At 44.1% G+C, this 21,191-nt stretch overlaps 1 protein-coding gene across 1 annotated transcript in view; it reads right to left on the bottom strand.

The window, feature by feature from the left end:
• The window catches only part of ETFDH (electron transfer flavoprotein dehydrogenase), a 420,402-nt gene that overhangs the window by 43,246 nt on the left and 355,965 nt on the right, over positions 1-21,191 (bottom strand). Inside the window, exon 12 of the mRNA XM_069243332.1 lies at positions 397-618. Within this exon, the coding sequence (XP_069099433.1) occupies positions 397-618 (222 nt within the window). The remainder of the gene's footprint in view (positions 1-396; positions 619-21,191) is intronic.

Genomic DNA, 21,191 nt, shown 5'->3' with positions numbered 1-21,191 from the left:
GAGGAAGCATCACGAGTTACCTTAAAACTGAAAGCAGGGCTCTCAAGAAAAATAAATTGCAATTTTCGGAGCTCAATGCTAGATGGCAAGTGTGTGCACAGAATGAGATCTACTGTAGCACATGCTGCAGGCAAAATTTTAAAAATAAATAGTTGAACCTGACTTGAATGATTTTGTTTTGCTGATGTCTTAAAGAGTTCATCCAAATTAAAAAGATTTGCTGAAAAACAAATTCCAATCTATAGCAACGACAGCGTACAATCAAAGCTTCATGATATAAACTTCACCAGGCAGACAACTATCAACACTTTAAAGGCACAACTTTGTTGAGGACCTTTACTTGAAGACGAAAAATACAGGTGGCAATAAACTAAAGTTCACTTTCTGTTTTCATACCTGCTGGGCAAAACCTTTGTTCTGGCCCATCATATACTGCCAAGTTCTTGTTCACTGGAATGCTGTCATCCCTCAATGTCAAATGTGCAGGTTGATCATGCTCATGGTTTGTACCACTCAGGGCCACAGAGGAAAGGAGGTCAAAGCTGATCTTCCCATCAGGCTTTGGATAGTCAATAGGTGTGCAGTCCTTTGCGGGTTTAAGTTGCTCACTGTCTGCACCTATATATGACAGATTAAGGCACATCTTTGTAATTCGAGGCATACATTTTTCAATCAAGACAAATAAGGACTTTATTACAGCTATATTTATACACACTAATAATTATAGCAGTACTGGTACACTACTGACCCTTCCGTCCCTCAAAGGAGATAAATATTCACATACTATGAGTAGCTCTTCCGACATCTAGTGTTGGGATCGGAGTGTTAGAAGTTGTTTTTCTTCAAATAAGTCTTTTTGTAGTCACGGGATCGAGTGACTCCTCCTCTCGGTTACAGTGCGCATAGGCATCAACTCCATTGTTAGATTGTTTTCCCGCAAAGGGTGAAGGAAGGGGTGACAGAGTATAAGAATACAAAGAGAAGTCCATGCAAATGTAAATGTATATACATATGTATAAATATTAAACTTAAACAACTACAGGCTTCTGGGGAGGAGGAAGGGTGCATGTGAATCTGCAGCACTACATGCCACGAACAGATGTACACTGGGTAAGTGACATTTTCCATTCGATGGCATGTGTAGCTGCAGATACACATGCTATGCATAGACTACAAAGCAGTTAGTCCTCGCAAAAAAGCGGTGGCTAGCCTGTAGGAGTTGAAGTTGTTTGAAATAGTGTTCTTGAGACAGCTTGGCCTACAGTGGCTTGTTGCTGTGAAAAAACATCAACACAGTAGTGTTTGTAAATGTATGAGGAGTTGACCATGTGGCTGCTTTACATATATCAACCATTGGTATGTTCCGTAAGAATGCCATTGACGCACCTTTCAGGTGGAATGTGCTCTATGAGTGATCAAAAGGTGTCTTTTTGCTTTGATGTAGCATGTTAGTATGCATTTAACAATCCATCTTGCTAAACCTTGTTCCGATATAGGATTGCTTTTATGTGGTTCTTGGAAAGCAACAAAAAGTTGTTTTGTTTTCCTAAAATCTTTGGTTCTGTCTATACAGTACATAAGAGCTCTTTTGAGATCTAGGGTATGAAGAGCTCTTTCTGCCACAAAGTCTGGCTGTGGAAAGGAGACTGGCAATTCCACTGTTTGGTTGATGTGAAAAGGAGATACAACTTTTGGTAGAAATGTAGGAATTGTTCTAACTACAACTTTATGTTTGTGTACTTGGGAAAAAAGGTTCTTCAAGAGTGAAAGCTTGTATTTCACTAACTCTTCTTAAAGAAGTAATAACTACAAGGAAAGCGACCTTCCATGTTAAATATTGAATTTGACCAGAGTGCATGGGTTCAAAAGGTGGTCCCATGAGTCAGGTAAGTATAATATTTAAATTCCACGACGGAACAGGTGGTGTTCTAGGTGGAATAATGCATTTTAATCCTTCCATGAAGGCTTTAATAACGGGAATTGTGAACATAGAAGTATGTTGAATATTCTGTAAGTATGCAGATATTGCAGTGAGGTGTATTTTGATGGATGAGAAAGCCAAATGTGACTTTTGCAAATTAAGTAAATAGCATACAATATCTTGTATGTATGGTGTAAGTGGGTCAGTGTTTTTAGATTGACAGTAGTATACAAATCTTTTCCATTTGTTTGCGTACCATTGTCTAGTAGTAGGTTTACGTGCTTCTGTAATTACTTCCATACATTCTGGTGTAAGTTTTAGGTAACCAAATTCTATCATATCAAGAGCCAAATCGCTAGATTGAGAGCATTGGGAATTGGATGCCTGATTTGACCTTTGTTCTGGGTTAACAAATTTGGTCTGTTTGGGAGTTTGGAATGGGGTACTACAGACAGATCTAGGAGTGTTGTGTACCAATGCTGGCGTGCCCATGTTGGTGATATTGGCATAATGGTGAGTGATGTTTGACGTAGTTTGCTGACCAGAAAGGGAAGGAGTGGGAGAGGGGGAAAAGTGTAAGCAAATATCCCTGACCAATTGATCCTTAAAGCACTGCACTTGGATAGAGGATGTGGGCGTCTGGATGCGAAGTTAGGGCGTTTTGCGTTTTCGCTTGTTGCAAATAGATCTATTTCTGGTGTTCCCCACCTTTGAAAGTACTTGGGAGTGAATCTCCTATTCGTGTGTTTGTTGGTGATTTCTGCTTAGGAGATCTGCCAGCTGATTGTCTATCCCTTGAATGTACTGTGCTAATAGATAAATGTGATTGTGAATTGGCCATTTCCATATTGTTTGGGCTAGGAGGGACAGTTGAGATGAGTGTGTCCCGCCCTGTTAGTTGAGGTAATACATGGTTGTCAGGTTGTCTGTTTTTATGAGAACAGTCTTCTGTTGGAGAAGAGGTTGAAACGCTTTTAGAGCAAGAAATACAGCTAATAGTTCTAGGTGGTTTATATGACGCTGTTTCTTTTGGGCATCCCATTGCGCTTGAATGGTCTGATTGTTGAGGTGAGCTCCCCAACCGATCATTGATGCGTCTGTTGTGATTATGGTCTTAGGCACAGGGTCTTGGAATGACCGCCCCTTCATTAGATTGCTGTGATTCCACCATTGAAGGGAAATGTGCGTTTGGCGCTCTATCAACACTAGATCTTGAAGTTGACAGTGTGCCTGAGACCATTGTCGTGTGAGGTACTGTTGTAAGGACCTCATGTTTAGTCTTGCATGTGGAACTATGGCTATGCAAGATGCCATCATTCCTAGAATCTTCATGATAAATCTTACAATATATTGTTGATTTGATTGTATGTGTGGTATGGGATTTTGGAAAGCTTGTATCCTTTGTGTATTTGGATAAGCTAGGGCTTTTTGAGTATTTAGGATAGCACCTAAATTTGTACTTGTGCTGGTTGAAGATGTGTTTTTTGATAATTGAGAGTGAACCCTAGTGTATGCAAGGTTTCTATCACATAACAAGTGTGTTGTTGGCACTGTGTAAAATTGCTTGATTTTATTAGCCAATCGTCTAGATATGGAAAGACATGGATGTGTTGTCTTCTTAAGTAGGCTGCTACTTCTGCTAGACATTTTGTGAACACTCTTGGAGCTGCTGTTATGCCACATGGCAACACCTTGAACTGGTAATTTTTTCCTGCTATGACAAACCTAAGGTATTTTCTTTGGGCTGGATGGATGGGTATGTGGAAATACACATCCTTCTGGTCTAAAGCAGTCATGTAATCTTATTTTTGTAGTAGTGGAATGACATCTTGCAGAGTTACCATGTGAAAATGTTCTGACAGGATGTATAGACTGAGGGGCCTCAGGTCCAAGATGGGCCTGAGAGAGCAGTCTTTTTTGGGAATAAGGAAGTATAGGGAGTATACTCCTGTTCCCTGTTGAGAATGTGGAACCAATTCTATTGCTCGTTTTAATAGTAGAGATTGTACCTCTTGTTGCAACAGAACAATGTGTTCTGGGGACAATTTGTGGTATCGTGGTGGAATGTTTGTAGAGGTGGAGATTAGTTCTAGGCAATAGCCATTGCAGTTAATTGATAATACCCAATTGTCTGTGGTGATATTTTGCCAATGAGAGTGGAATTGCTGTAGTCTTCCCCCCACAGTAGAAGTGTGGAGTGTAAGGATAGGAAGGAAGTTACTGTTTAGGTTGTGCTGTGGTTTGCTTTGAAGTTTGGAATTCACCTCTGCTCCTGAAATATTGTCCTCTATAGGACCCTCCAAACCCCCCTCTTTGATATTGGGTTTGTTGTCCCTGCTTTGTTTGGGAGGTGGAAGCATCAGCGGACTGTGGCTTAAAAGCTCCTCTAAACTGGGGTCTGCGAAGGGAGCCCCTACTTGGTGTGGTGTATAAAGCTCAGAGTCTTTTCTCAGTTTCTCAATAGTGGTGTCTACTTCTGAGCCAAATAGATGTTTCTTGTCAAAAGGCATATTAAGTATTGCCTGTTGAATTTCTGGTTTAATCCCAGAGGAGCGTAGCCATGTATGTCTTCTAATTGTGATGGCAGTATTGACACTCCTTGCGGCTGTATCAGCAGCATCGAGGGCATACCTTATCTGGTTATTGCTGATAGCTTGTCCCTCTTCCACAACCTGCTGTGCTCTCTTTTGATGCTCCTTTGGGAGGTACTGTATAAGATCTTGCATCTCGTCCCAATGGGCCCTGTCATATCTGGATAGAAGTGCCTGAGAATTGGCAATTCTCCATTGGTTAGTTGCTTGTGTGGCAACTCTTTTCCCAGCTGCATCACATTTCCTGCTTTCCTTATCAACAGAGAAGTGCATCTCCTGATGACTGGCTGTTTGCTCTTTTCCTTGCAGTACTGACTACCACAGAGTCTGGAGGGACCTGATGGGTGATATAGTCTGGGTCAGTAGGAGCAGGCTTATATATTTTTTCACTTTTAGGGGTGATGATCCTAGCTTTGACAGGTTCATTAAAAATGTGGTCTGCATGTTTTACCATTCCAGGCAACATCAGGAGACACTGGTACCTGGAATGAGTAGAAGACAGTGTGTTTAATAGAAAGTCTTCTTCCAGGGGTTCAGAATGCATAAGCACTCCATTATAAGCTGCTGCCCTAGATATTACTTGGGTATAGGCAGTGGTGTCCTCTGGAGGAGAAGGTTTAGATGGGTAAAGGTCTGGACCACTGTCCAGGATGGGATCAGGGTCATAGAGATTCCATGGGTCTACTGTATCTCCATGTGAGTATAATGAATGTCTTGGAGACGGCAATGGTGGTGGACTATTGTGAGGTGAAAAAGAAAGCTGTGGAGAGTGAGGAGTAGTTGGGAGAGGTGCTGGCTTCTCCTTTTGTTTCTGCACTTTTGCTGGTGGTTGAACAGAGTCTAGCTCCTCCTGAAAAGACAGCTTCCTCTTGGTTTTTAAAGGCGATGCAGTGATGATTCGTCCAGTCTCCTTATGTACATGGATTCTCGATTGTCTCTCATCCATAACCTCTTGTATTGGTTCAATCTCAGTCTCAGTCTCTTCTTCAGATGTTTTATGAGATTGCAGCATGGGCTTTGAGATTTGCTTTAATTTTCTCGAAAGTCCCTGTTCCTCTGTGTATGAGGATTTTTTTGGCTCCGAACTGTGTATCTTTTTTAGTCCCAAAAAAGTAGTTGGTTGTCCCGGCTCCGAAAACGACTGCTGAATTTTCAACTCAGAGGAATGAGGTCTTTTACCAGTGTCTGAAGTGGAAGTTTTAGATGATTTACTCGACTCTGAGGTGGTCGTCGGAGTGGCCTTTTTCAGCGCCGAGCCCGAAAGTCAGTCACCAGCAGTCTTTTTTCGGGCCGAACCAGGGCCTTCCGGCAGTGGTGTACCCAAGGCCTTCGAATGTTTTTTCTGTAGGGGTATAGGGACAGACTTACTCACATGCTGGCCAGCTGTGATGGGTCTATCGTCTTCTGATTCTTGTTCGGAGTCGGTGTCTCAGATGGAGACTGCTGTCTGCGCCTCCTCTTCCTCCATGACGTCGAGATGTTCGGTGCTTTTCGATGCCATTTCGAGTCTTCGGCTCTGCGATCTCTCAGGGTCTTCTTTGATCGAAATGATCGTCCGGCCTCGCAATCTTCCTCCCCATGGTCTGGAGAAAGGCACAAATTATAAACCAGGTGTGGCCTGTATAGGGGTACTTCGCGTGGCACAGAGGGCAAAATCGGAATAGAGTCCGATCCATCAGGCTTTCCATGCGGTAGGCCCGAACAGGCCCGAGTTGGGCTCGCACTCACCCCGAAGGGCGAGATGAAGGTTTCGACGGTGCTACCGGTTCAATGCTAGGTGGGAAACGCGATCGAAACAATACAGACGAATAAGTAGGTTTTCTGACGTTTTCCAAATTGAAATCTCGGAGCGAGAGGAAACATGTCCGACCCTGACCGCGGAAAGGAAACAATCTAACAATGGAGTCAATGCCCATGCGCACTGAAACCGAGAGGAGGAGTCACTCGATCCTGTGACTCCAAAAGGACTTATTAGAAGAAAAACAACTTGTAACACTCCGAGCCCAACACTAGATGTCAGAAGTGTTATGCATAGCATGTGTATCTACAGCTACACATGCCATCAAAAATATATATATATATATATATATATATATGGAAAATGTCACTTACCCAGTGTACATCTGTTTGTGGCATGTAGTCCTGCTGACTTTTAACGTCATAATTACCAAATTTGCTATTACACTGTTCTCTATTACTTTCTCATCACTACATTTAGCAATCAAATTAAATAGTAACCACTGGTTAATGCTTGGTTTAGAATTATAGTATCAAATCATCAAAATCTGCTTTATTTCGGTAAGAATATACCATAAAAGCATAATACAAAAATGATTAAAAGGGGATAAAACAAAAGATCATCAACTTTCAAATAACATTTTAAAATACAGTAAAATTTAGGAAACAAAGCAATATACATGTTAATTAAAATAAATAATAAGATGTAATCAAATGCTTACTGTGTGTGCTGCACAGTGTACGTCATCTAGTATACACTACTCATCATGTATTAGGTCACAAACTATAAAGTTGCATTGCCCACTACCGATTGCGAAGGTTAAGATTGGCCTTTTAAAATTCCAAGCCGAAAATGCCAGATTGAGTCCAAGAATTTTGCCAGGGAACATGCCAATGACACAGATGGGTCCGTTTTAAGTATTCTCAAGGCTGGTAAACAATTCCTAAAGCCCACTGTTTTGCATAGGGGGATGATCCAATGGACCCTCTGATTAGAATATGCTGGACATTGGAAAAGGACATGGATAACAGACTCTTCGATCCCACAGCCCATTGGGCATAACTTGGAATTGTCAACAGAGTTAGACCATTTACAGGTTAAGGTGCGTAGGGGGAGGGACCCTAATCTGAATCTAATGTACAAAGCACGTGCAAATGTAGAACGTTTTGCATCCATATAATGCTCGAACTCATAGTGGCATTTTATTTGTAAAAAACTACCACTCATAGTAGAAGGGGAAGCTTCTGCCAGATAAGATGACATTTAACCAATAAGCATCCTTCACAATCTGGGTCGCATTTTTCAGAATAGAAAGAGGATATGACCAATAATTCCCCAACGCAAGGGTGGAGAAAGTTTGCTCCACATAAGTGCACCACTTGATTTTAGTAATAGAGGTGGAGCTCACCAAGTTGCTCAGCCCAATTCTATAAGGGCTGAGGGATTCTAATGACCAAATCCGGATCCAGTACAAAAGGGGCCTTAGAGCGGCAATGTGGATGATGGAAAAGAGATTTAAATCCATTCGGATTGGCGAAGTGGGAGTGCTTGTGGGAACCCTTAACAGCATCATTAAGAAGGAGTTTTCCACTTTTTCAAAATCCTCCAGATTGCAGTAGCCCCATAGTTCGGCCCCATATAGCCCGCTCCCCTTGCTTGAGATTTGTATATTTCTATATGGGGTGATGGCAAATCTGGGGGACTTGGCTGCATATCTCACAATGCCACCCGCCCTTTGTTTCAAACACATCGATGATTTCTGTAAATGGGCATGCCATTTGCAGGAATCCTCCAATTTTATCCCTAAATAATCAAAGGCGCCAACTCTTTCCAATATAACACCCTCCAGACAAATGCATCTCCTGGTTTTGTGCCTTTTGTCCCCAAATACCATGTATTTAGTTTTGGCTGAATTGATTTCTAGACCATGGTCTTTGCAAAAGGCCACGAACCTCATGAGGAGATTGGAAAGGCCAATGGCCGTTTGCGATAGTATCAAAGTGTCATTTGCAAATAACAGGCATGGGACCTTTTGCCCTCCCAATCTAGGAGCATCGCTGGTGCATTCCAAGAGGTAAGGGATACATGCGTTTATAAACAAAAGGAAGAGTGTAGGAGCCAGCACACATCCCTGCCTCACGCCTCGGCGTGTGGGAATCTCTGATGTTAGCTCGCCTTTTGGGCCCCAACGGATTCTAGCGCAGTTGTCTGTGTAAAGATCTCTAATTATGTTTAACATGGGACCAGGTACCCCTGCTCTACTCATGACTTCCCATAACTTTTGGCGCGGGACAAGATCGAAAGCAGATTTCAGATCTACAAATGCCACAAAGAGATAGCCTGTATCTACATCAACTGTTTTCCATTTAATAGAGAGAAAGCGGAATACCTGATCGACTATGCTTACTTTATCTCTAAGCCCCGCCTGGAGATGACTAAGCGCTTGATTATCTTCTATCCATTTTTTTAACCTGCTTAATAACTGATGACAGAAGATTTTTTAAAGTTATCCAGAAGGCTAATGGGTCTATAATTCCCCGGGATTCCCCGCTCCCCTTTTTTGTGTATAGGCACGATGGTTGCTTCCTTCCATGACCGAGGGTAAGATCTACTTGCCAGAACGGCGTTTGAGACCCTATTAACATAAGGGCCCCATTGGTTCAGAGCTGCTTTGAACATGTCCAAAGGAATGCCATCTGGCCCTGGTGCCTTCCCTGGTTTTTGAGCTATAATGGCTAGCTCTGTCTCTTTCAATGGGAAGGGTGTCAAAATGGCCGTGGACGGTTCTAGGTGTGGAAGATCCCCATGGCTTACAGATTTACAATCAGATGGAGAGCCATATAGCTCCATGAAATGGATAAACCAAATCTCGGGGGAATGTAGCACTCTGGCTTTCAGGCCTGGTTTTGGTCGTTACGGGCCACCAGAGACCAGAAGCGTTTAGAGTCTGAGAGCCTTGCGGCCTGGGCCAGTTCCCCCCACAATGCCTCCTCCCAGTCGTATTTGCAAGACTTGCATAGGTACATCTAGCATTAGCAATTTTGTCTCTATCCTTTGTTCGTGGTGCTTCTATCAAGGAACTCTTGGCCTTTCTACATCTCTTGTCAAACCACTTGTTGTTATAGTGAGATACTGGATGGGCGGTTTCCTTAACAGATTTAAGAAATAGCTCTTTAATAATGGAAAAAAGGTCCAACTGTAAGGTCATGATCTCATGTGGGGTAAGTAAAGAGAGGTCGTCAAAGGGCTGATGGCTAGAGACAAATGCACACAATTTACCCCATAATTTATGGGAGATCTTAAAAGTCTCCCATCTCACCACGCGCTTATTGTTAGGCACCTCCAGAGCTTCAGTAGATGCAAGGTCGAGGGAAAGCGCAACACCTAGAAGACGCTGTCCATCATATGATACTAGGAGCGGTGCATGGTCACTAGTATACTGGTTGCCCACTCTCACATCTTTTATGAGGTGCCAAATCCTCAAGTCAAGGAGGACAAAGTACTACATGTTCCTCTAAAGAAGGTTGATCTAGCAGGGTTGTCTGCAGGGAAGCGCCCGTTACCAGGGCGAAGACCACAGAGTATCATAAGGGCTATAATCTGCAGAGCCTTTTTGCTAACTTTAGGGGGGTTTGGCTGAGAGGAGTAGGAAGGAATGTTCCATATGGAGTCTTTAATCTGCGTGGCCTCGGCAAAGGCAGAATTGGGCTCGACTGGCACATTAAAGTCCCCAGCTATAATAATATAATGCGTTGGATGGAAATCTGATACAATGGAATTCAAAAGCTGTATAGTAGGGGACAGCTGGTGGGAAGGGTCTGGTCTGTTTTAAATATTTATACACAGGGCAGGAAGGCCCTGATTTGGCTGTATAACTATAGCCAGGATGTCAGGGGAATCTACATGTATTTCCTTTACTCCACCTACCTCTGTCATTCTTACCCAAGTGGTGAGGCCCCCTGCAGCTCTGCCAGCGGGAGACGGTTTAGCTTTTTTTTTTTTTAAAGAGCTGAACCCCTGCCTGTGCATACTATGGATCGCCCAAGTTTCCTGGAAAATACAGATGTTAAATTTGTCTACATACTCCCCCCAGTCAGTGTCAACTAATTTACTACAAATGCCAGCCACATTCCAAGACAAGAACTTCACTACTGGAGAGTCAATAAGACAACTGGTCTTGTGTGAGATTTAAAAGCAGACTGAGTCACGTTGGAGTACTCAGCAGGAATTGTGGTTGTTACAGTATCTTTAGGAACAGATAACGACCTCCATGGAAGGACAACTTCTATGGGTGGAGGATCGCTAAAAGGTGGTAGAATGAGTGGGCAAAGTTTTTTGTTGTCCTTGTGGCACGCGGATGAATGTAGTCAATCAATGTCAGAGGTAGTCCCCGAGGTGACAAGCTCGCAGGCCTTCTTTTGTTTGGGAACAGGTCCCAAATCCTTTGTCGAAGCTGAACCAGATGTTTCTGTATTAACCCTTACTCGGCATCGTGAGGTCCAAAGTGGACATGGGTGTCGGCCTCCCTGTGCTAGTGGCAGGCCAACTATCGCTAAGGAAGATGGCAGTTCCCTTCCGTGAATGATTGCGTGCTTCCATATGCAGCAAGCCCTACCAAATGAGGGCTGGTAAGATTGAGTTTTATGGCATCCCAATTGCCAGATTTACGACTTAGGCGGTTAGCTGATAGTACGTCTGAATGAATGATTGAGCCACAACGTCTGACATGACGTAGCCAATGTGAAGCCTTGTTAATAAGTGAAGATTTGTCTTCCCGAAAGTTCAGGGGAAGAGGAGGGACATTGCACATATAGATGTGATAGTCACTGCTCAAGGGTGAGCGGTGGCCGTGTGCTGACGTTGTGTCCCACTCCAGTTCCGCACAGGGGTAGCGCCCCATTAGAGGAGTAGCCCTGTGGAGCGTATAGCGCTTTCAGGGTTAGTTACAGAGGTTCCTCGGGCGTAGACTGGCTTTTTGGTGCGCAAAAGGCCGTTTGAGCTTGGCAAATGTCCGGAAATTGGAAAATGATCGGTGAACAGGGGAACTTCCTTAGACTCATGAGGACGAGTGGAATCTCTCCTCAAGCCAATGGATTTGAGGGAGTTAAGGATTTCGGCCATCAGGGTTTTCAGTTATCCCACTTCATTCTTCAAGCGGATCAGCAGGGGGATTAAATCTTCTTGAAGCGGAGCGCTCACAGATTTAGGTGAAAGTTGAGTGGCGTGAAGCGATGTAGAGGTAGGGCCTGTTTGAACATTAACCTGGTCCAAGATCTCTAATTGCGCAAAGCAATTGGAAAAGGAGATTTCATGAATAGTCTCAGTTGTTGCTGGTGCTTCGGATATGTAATGGGTTGCAGAAGATGCAAAAAGACTTATTCGTGAAAGCGTCTTGGGAAGCCGACCCCTGGTGATAGGCTTTATCGGGTTGAGTACCACTATTGCTATGAGGTCCAGTGATTAAGAACGAAGTAAGAGTGCCAGTCCTCAACCCTTTCCGCAAGTTTCTCTCTTTTTTACTCGGGATCGATTCCACCTCTTCAATTAATGTATCGATCTCGTTAACTACGCAGTTTGAAAGGGGTTGTGAAGATTTGAGGAGTTTAGGTGTCTTCGGTTTGGCAGAATCCATGACGGGACTACCCTTCGCCTTGTGTTTCCCCATTCGAAATATGGGAAGAACAACACAGACCGTAAGGTAGCACTCGGCAGTCACAAACACAAGGTAAACCTAAAGCCCTACCTTAAATCTCAGAGAAGGTGCCCAGCCCGGCCTCCGACGGGCTTGGACGTGCCCGTCCCGCGCAGCAACGCTACGCGGCGCGCTTTGTAGCGCCCGCGTTTGATGAACGCCCCCAGGCGGCAAACGGCAGACTGGAATCCTGGTACTGCGAGTCCCACCAGGAGTGGAGGAGTGAGGGCAACAATCAGCTAGGATGCGCGGCGCGCTTTGTAGTGCCTGCGTTCAATGACCGCCCCCCAGGCGGCAAACAGCAGACTGGAATCTTGAGACTGCGAGTCCCACCAGGAGTGGAGGAGTGAGGGCAATTATTCTTACAATTATAGTAAAAGCTCCACATATGTTTAAAATCAGTTAATTCGAACTATTATTATTTACTCTATCCGCTGAATGCATCAAATGTAATTAAGAATCAAGCATTGATTATTCTTAGGATTAGCATTAGGATAGGACGTTGAAAAATAAATTTTAATTAATCCAATTTAATTTATAGTACTTAATATTCTACATTGGTTAGGGCTGGCATTAGGGTAAGGATGTAATAATTGAAACTGATGTAATTATTATTAAACAAAATTACAACTTTACTACGCTTTGGTAACAATTTTTCTAGTGAATACAATTCATCACATTATGCATCATCCTTATGCTCCAGACTGGATTAGGCAATTTTGAAACAGCTTTCCTACTCTGGTAGGTGGTATCATACATCCAAGGCGACTACGTTAACTACTGCATATGATGGCTGAAGCTATATATGGAGCTCAAACATAAGTTGTCTTCCTTTTCTTCCCTTAGTGTTAGAGGCCGAGATGAGGCTGATGAACTTTAAGGCGTGCAGGACACAAAACCAACCCCAGCACCATGTATTGCCCAGAATGGGGAGGCAGGCAGATCGTTGACTATTGAACAGGAAGATCCACCAGAAAGATAGACAGTTACCAGAGTTAAGAATCCTTTTACTTCTGAAGGATCCCTCACCTCGTCAATTGACACCAAAGCTGTACCCCATAGAGGCAAGTGTGAGGAGAAGGCAAGTATGCTAACCAGTCCTATGCCTTGGCATCCAGACCTTATCTGTACTTTTCCATCGACTAATGCTGATACTGGCCAAGTGGTGGCGTTCATCTAGATTTCTGATAGCCAGGTTTGACACCTCCCTACCTCTGGTGCACCTTCAGGCTCTGAGGACATCCCAGGCACATTGTATGCCATTCAGCTGGCAGTCATTGCCCTTGTGTGGTACGACTTCAAATGAAGGTCAGCTACATCCTGATCTCAATATGCCCTTCTCTGACCTTGAAGGCCTCACTTGGATTTAAACCCCCTTTGGCCCCGAGTCCCATGGTTTCTATCATGCCTTCCTTGCAGCCAGTGGATGGGGACGGACTATGAAACTGATTTTGAATGGGCCTCAAACCTTCCTACAGAGAATATTTCTCTCTATTGAGAGTCAATAAAACTGGAGAGACCCTAATTTTCCAGAACTCATTACAGAGATTACAACTAATTTCTTGATGGAAATTCTTGAGTCTTTTACTTTTGGCTCCGATCCCTTAATGTCCTTTAAATGAGACACTGATAGAATCCATTAACTTTGTTTGAAATAGAGCAGCCTCTGCTATGGCAGTCAGTAATCAAGTCGTATACGGTTATCATCTGGCTCCTGTGACCCTGGTTTTGTCTTCTAGCCCAGTCTCACATCTTCTTAGATCATAAAGTCGGCGACAACCCACCTTCTTCCTATTCATCTTCTCCATTTGGATTTCGATTGAATTGATTTGATATGTTGGGGGAAGAAAGTTATTTTGTCAGGTGGTATGGCCCTCCACTGTTGTAGTGCTATATGCCTTCTGGTTCACTACTCCCAACCTCTCTGGAGAGGTCTCAGAGAGAGGTCCCTATTCCTCTTGATCATGTAAGCAACTACTTTGCTGAAGTGGTCTGTGTTGATTTTGGCGCTGCTAAGTAACTCTTTAAGACTGGAATGGACACAGCAGACTCAGTAGCAAGGTCCTTGAGCTCTTCTGTATGTTTTTGCCATAGTGTTAGGTCTGTGTATGTCTTTGCTGTAGTGCGAGGTTTTGACCGCTGATTTCCTGAAGGGCTGGCAGACTGACTTTATAAATTTACCAACTAAAGTCTCTTAGTTGCTTGGAGCAGCAGCTGAACGAGTCATGTAGACACATGGAAGGGGGGCACATTCTTTCCTAAACCTAAGTCATGGAGTGACAGTGTCACACTTCTGTTGAGCATGTTCAGATTCAGTGTGCATTCTGTAGTATTGTTCGGGAGTGTCTTATCTTAGTGAGTCCCTGAGCCAATTTCTGAGACCCTTTCTGTTGCGATTGTTCCTCTCATTTGGTCTGCTCTTCCACATCAGCACTTGCTAGTGCTGTGGTTTGAAAGGTATCTTTTGTGCACCTCATGGCACTGTTTCATTGGGCTATACCTCATGTTCTTGAGGACTTTGTTTAAGTTCCTGCCATAAATCTAGCTTTACTGACTGGCATAAATGTCATGGTCTGGCTTTTGTTTGCTTGTCCCTTTCCAAGGAGTGGAATTCCGCTCTCTTAATGATACCCTTGTACTAGTACTAAGGAGTTGCTAAGGGTCATACAGTGGCTGTCTTTGTTTTCCTTTGTGTAACCTGGACAGATATACTTAATGTCTGTTACAATCTGTTGCAGTAGTGTTAGGCAGAGTCTTTTTTTGGACCTGCAGGTGCTTCAGATGCAGCTTCCATTGGATTTCTTTGCCTTTTGTTCCCAGATGTGATGCTACATATCTGGTTGATGCCTTCTGGCTTGGCAACAAGTTACCTTAAAGGGTTTAAATCTGTGACTTAATATGTATTTTACATTGCAGAGGTGTGATGAACTCTCTAAGCTTGAACTACTGTTATTCTGACCTCAGCATGTGTACTGCTGGCGCACAAAATGACAGCTATATGTTAGGTCTTTGTTTCTTTTTCTATGCTGCAATATTTTTTGCTCAGAGAGAGGGTTAGGTACTGAAGTCAGGTTACACTTGGTCATTTGGGAAAGTGGATTGCAGCACAATGCATATCCTTTTTAATTTTGTCTTTACTACCTGGATGGCTGTCCATCACTTTCTCTGGTGACACAACATTATCTTGGTTGTACTTCCAGTTGTTGTTTGGGATGTGAAGATTTGGAATGCTGTGCCTACATATAGTGCTTGCCTCCTTGGTGCCAACTGGATGTTGATACTCTGGAACTTTGCCCCTTTTATGCCGTTGTGGTGTGGATTTCCATTTGTGGCCCTTACCTTCCTTTTTGCTACCATGCCCTTTCTTTGGTTCTTCATTAGGTGGGTGCTGAAATGGTACCCGGTTGTGCGAGAGATAGTTAATGCCTTCTGTTAACATATCAAGGCACCCTACTAGTTTTGTATAGTGTCCCAAAGTGGTGATTGTGTATGAATGGTTAGGGTCAAGCGTGCAAGCGCTCTGGCCTCTTGAAATCTCTCTGTAGGCTTTTAACCATTCCCACTCTTGCTATTCATTCATTGTTGTCCTTGTCTAAATGCTTCATTTTTTTGGTGCATTTTGTGAAATGCCCTTCCTTTGTGTGCTGAGTTCCCTCCCAGGCGATTTCACTAAGTGAACATTTTTGTTGGCCATCCCACTACGTCATGCTTCCTCCTGTTACAGAGTGTGATGGCCCCTCTTCCAGTTTTGGTTTGCCTTTCATCCCAGCCGCGATCCCTTCTAGACATTCACGCAGGGAGCCAATAACTCTCTCACTCATGCTCATGGTGGCTGTGACACTTTGAATAAACTTGCTTATGTCAACTGTTTTACTTTTCATTTTCAATTTATGTGGCAAGAAAAGTCCAGCTAGGAATTTACAATGCTAATGGCTCTTACTCGAGCAAACGAGAGATCCATTGCATTGCAAACGCTTGTTTATTTTGCCCTTGCCAATTCTGCTAATTTCCCTTTGGGTTGCTTTTGCTTCACTGTTGATTTGCTGGCATCAACCAATTATTGTCTAGCCAACCTTATTGTCTTTCTTTGTTGTTTTTTGTTACTGTCAGTTGCTATTGGTAGACGTGGCACCAGAACAGAGCTGGAGCCAAGTTTGAACACAATATTGAGGTCGGAGTGGAGGGATGAACATAGGACCTGCCCCAAATTCAAGAACGGCATATGATAGAAGGAACCCCTTTCAACAGGGCAGATGTGAAAGGGCTGTTGTAAGGTGATCCAGACAAATAGGACAAGTCTTGAAATTACCTTGGGAGCAGGCCCCAAAACGAGATGTGGAACGATAGCGCCCCTTTTCCCTATGTGGTCTATTGTGGATAGACCTGGGGGCCCCTGGAGCCTATAAAGAAAAGAACCAACTAAGGCCCAGGACAGTGAAGACCTCTGACCGACGGAGTGATGACAGCGGTTGAAGCAAGACCAAGAAGGGATTTTGGAAACACACATTCAATAGTCAGATGAGTGAAAAACGTTGGTACCAAAGAACAAAAGAAATGGTGCAAGCTATGGAAAGGTCTGTTCCAACAACTACCAGACAGGCAAACAGAAAAAGAACCTAGGTCAGGAACTGTATACCCTATGTGAGGAAACACAAGATCTACAAACAATGCACTAGAAAGAATGGCATGCAACCATTTAGTTTATTGGGGCACAAGACCCGTTGTTCCTATAAGACAACACTGTCATAACTCACTGAGGTTAGGTAGAGGGCCTTAAGACCAGAATCACCATGCAGACAATCCATGTTTAAAGTTCCCGTTAGGCTGAAAGGTCCAAGACCCCAACCCCTTTGCAAAACCTGTACATGAAGATAGTCTACACCCTACAAACCAGCCATGCACACCAATGTGGTTTGAAACCAACCTCCCCCTGAGGAAAAGCTCAGCTGGATGAATCATACAAATGTTGAGAGGTCAATTACCTGCTGAACACTACGCTACACAAATACCAAGTAACTTAACATATGCTCTATATTTCTTTAGTGCTCTCCTTTTTCTAATTTCTTTGCTTGTCTTTAAATCTTACTTACATTTCAACTGTCTTGTTCATCCTTGTTTTCCCCATTAAACCACCACCCTCTTTCTCTTTGGTTCTAACCTTCAACAGCTAAGTCACCTGTAAACGGTACCTGTGAGCCCACGAAGCCTAGCCTAACAATTGGAAGTGAGAGAAGTTGAGTAGGTTACTATCTGTAGAAACATAATTCAAACGTTTTTTTCTCCATTGGCAAAAGACATGCTCTATGGTGCAAAAATTCAGATCTTCATAATGTGGCTTGGGAAAGCACAGAAAACCTCTCCGTTTTATTGTGACCGTTATTAAAAACCTAATTCTTGATGAACTTAGATTTTTATTGTGTCACAATTATTTTTTAAAGAAATTTGGATACCTCAGCTTGAGCCAATGCAGCCCCTTAAACTCCTGCAGTGACTGTAATTAGTTTTTCCCCAGTAAAGGCCTAGATTAGATATAAATGATCCCCATCAGGGTCTGCCTGGAGATTAAAGGGCACATAGGGGGCAGCAGGCCTGCTGGCGAATTCCTGGCAGAAAGACATAAAAATTTATTACAGAAACATCAGCCTAAACGTATCTAAGGAATGTGATAGGAGGGTAGTGGAGAGGAGACCAACAGGCCACATAATGCACAGGCCTTGGATGATTTATTATTTGATGACAGAAATATAAAGTGAGGCTACTTTTAAAGTTGGCTTGATCCAAGCCGGGTCAGATAACCTCACCCAAGGCCAGTGGCAACAACACAGGAGAAGTTTCAGTAGGTTTATCACTAGTGGGAGGTACCTCATTTTAATCAGCATACTATGGGCTGAATTGTAGAACTCTGAAGAAACGACTCACACACATAAAGGGATTTCTCTGACTACCATGGGACTACTCAAAGTGAGTACACATGAAAAATGTCACAACAGAATTGAGATCTCACTGTGGCTCACAAAGGTTTTAGGGGGAAATGTGTTTTAAATTTTTTAGAAACCTCATAACAGGTCATTTAAACAAGGACAGCTGGTTCTGGCAAACCACGGTGGTCGTATGGGTGGACAAATGCCCTTTAAATGGTGCTTACTGCAAGTTCTTTCTAGGTCAAAAACAAAACAAACAATAAGATCTCTAACAGATTAGATAGCAAGTGGTTTGTGTTGTGGTCTCTACATTATTCCACAGACTTGTCCTGGAGTAACTGGACTTTGTAGGACTTAAGGAGGGAGACTGAACGCTTTCAACTGCCACTGCTCAATCTCCACGGAAGGAGGTGTAGATTGTACAGACCCAGGTGCAGAACCCTGCCCTGCTGATGCAACAGAAGATCCTCACTGGGGAACAGATGCCTATGCTTTGAAATTCTAGTTACCATATTCTCCTGTCCCAGTTCAGAGCTACTAAGATGACTTGGCCCTAGTCATTCCTAAGAAGAGATAGGGCGGAAAGGCCTATGGGAGTCCTGGGCTCCACTCTAGCCAGAACGCAACTCTCAGCGAGCCTTTTTGGGAACTCCACAGGGCAAAAGGGTTGACTGTGCTTTCTCGTCAGTGGTAGAAAGATCCAGCGAGGGTTCTCATTTTTGAAGAAGCCCTGTGTCACCTCAGGGTGCTACCACCATTTGTGATCTGCCAGCCACTGTGGGCTAAGCTTGTCCACCCTGGCATTCAAGGCTCTCACTAGGTGGTATACAACCAAGGAAATGCCCCAACGTCCCAGCCAGCTCCAAAGCCAAGAGACTCTTGGCACAGAACCCTGGACCACACACTGCCCTCCCTGTTTCAAAAGCGCATGGTGGTGGTGGTGTCTGTGATGACCAGTACCTGCCTCCCTTTGATGGATGAATTAAGGTTTTCAGCGCCAGAGACATGGCCTGCAGCTCCAAAAGTCTGATTTGGGGCTGGGTTCTGTCAGAGACAAGATGCCTCTGATCACCACCTCCTCATCCCAGCTGAGATGCATCTTCTTCCACTGCCAGCTCTGGGTCAGGGAGAGGTCTGATGCTGGTCCAATTGCAACCAAGCAATCACCACTACAGATCTTTTGCAGTTTCATCTAAAAACTGAATGAACTCAGACAGGTTCAGAGATGCTGGGCCCACTGAGCCTTCAGGTTCCACAGCAGAGGCTTAATATGCCATCTGGCATTACAGACAATTAGGATGCAGGAGGTCAAGAAGTGTCAGAGCCCCTCACTGAGGACCGGGACTGAGGCTGAAAAATCGGGATAACAGCTCAAATGCCCTGACTCATTGTGATTGATGGGGGCATGAACCTTGCTGGATCCAAGATGGTACCAATGAAAGAGATCCTCTGCCAAGAGATACTCTGTTCATTATACTTCTGCTAATCAGAGGCAAAATGCCTGTGCTCCTCCTTTCAACATGATGAAATTGGTATTTGGCCCATTTAACTTACCTAGAAGTTCCTAGTATGTGGAACAAAGTGTAGCCAGTGCCTACAAGTTAACTATCACTTTGGCAAGTTGATGGTGAACTCCAAAGATTTCAGGAGGTTTTCTGTTGTCTCAAGGTAGTGTACCACTGACTGTGGTGAGCCTGCCTTCAACAGCCAGTCATTTAAGTAGGTGAAATCTGGTATCCCCAATCTCTGAAGGTGCAACACAACCGTCAATTTTGTGAACTCTTAAGCAGAACTGATGAGGCCGAAAGGGAACATGGCAAATTGGAAATGCTCCTAGCCTACCTTTAACCGCAGGCAACGTCTGTGGAACTGCAGAATGAGTATATGAAAATACGCGTCCTGCAGGTCTAGGGCTACCATCCAGTGGCTCGGATTCAAGGCAGACACGACCTGGGCCAGTGTGAGCATACTAAATCTGTCTTTCCACAGCAAGGCATTCAGTTGGCCGAGATCTGAATTAAGACAAAGGCCTCCAACCTTTGTAGGCACAAGGAAATTATAGGAGTAACAACCAGTCCCTATTTCTGAGGCCATTACCCTTTCTATGGCCCCTCTGGACCGGACAGCCTGCACCTCCTGAAACAAAATTGCCAGGCCCTCCTCCTCTGAAGGCAGCTCTGATGTGAGTGAAAGATGTAAAGGAATGGAAGGGCATAGCCCTACTGAAGGATCTGGAGGCCCATTCTGTCCACCCTTGGATTAAGTGTTGTATCTGGCCTCCTATCCAGTAGCTGTGTGCCACTAAGGTCAAGTTAAAGCAAATCAGAGGCGGTTGCTGGGGAGCTGGGAGGACTGGGTTAATTGTTGTCCTGGGGAATTGCATGTGGCCTACCAGAAACCCGTCCATGAAAGGACTGTGGGCGAGGAGGTGTCTGATGCTGCCTGTACATCAACTAGTATTGAAAGAGTCAACATTTCTGGGAAAACTGCACGACAGGCATCAAAAGGTCCCAAGAACGTGCTGTGACTCTACTCGTCTTAAAGCGGTCCAGGGCAGAATCTACTTGCCAAACATGCAAAAACTGTCAAAAGACCTATCCATAAGGCATGCCTTAACATCCCCAGAGAAACCTATAGAACTCGACCAGCATGGTGACAGAGTGCTAACTGCCCGACCCAAATAATCAATAGAATAAATCAGTCCCAATGATCTATTTGTCCGCATCTTAACCATAATGAATGGTTTGAGCCAGGGAGGTTGACAAGTCTTCAGGAACTGCCTGCAAGATCTTTTGCCAACTATGTCCCAGGCTGCAGAAGTATATCAGTCAAATTGGCAAATGGCAATGACAGACTTGAAGGCTACGTTGGTTGATGAGAATATCCTTTTCAAAATGCCTCATTTCTCCTTGATTCTCTGTCTGGCAAGGCTGTGGGAAATTAACTGGGGTTCACCTTGCTGGTGGAATCTTGAAACACCAGACTCTGGAGTCAGATGTCGAGTCAGAAAATTGGGGTGGGTTGGTGCCAGTCGATGGTGCCTGGCAACCTGTGGGATTAAGATCCCCCATCTTTCTCAGTGTCTGGTACCCTCTATGTGCACCCTTGGAGAGCAATAGGGGTACTTCCTATAACACGATGGACAGATGCTCTCCTGAAATTCGTTCTGTGGGGGCTGACGGCACACCAAAGGGAGCTAAAAGCACACTGAATTTTCAGCATGGCTTCTTTGAAGACCTCGATATGCTGGGAGTGAAGGGGGTCGATGATGGCCCAGGAAACTATGGTTTTATCAGGACCAACTGAGAAATGTTCTCCATGGCTGGTG

The sequence above is a fragment of the Pleurodeles waltl genome, chromosome 1_2 (assembly GCF_031143425.1).
Source record: "Pleurodeles waltl isolate 20211129_DDA chromosome 1_2, aPleWal1.hap1.20221129, whole genome shotgun sequence".
In the NCBI taxonomy this organism is placed as follows: Eukaryota; Metazoa; Chordata; class Amphibia; order Caudata; family Salamandridae; genus Pleurodeles; species Pleurodeles waltl.
The sequence above is the reverse complement of the archived record's forward strand: the minus strand, read 5'-3'. Positions and strand labels throughout refer to the sequence as shown.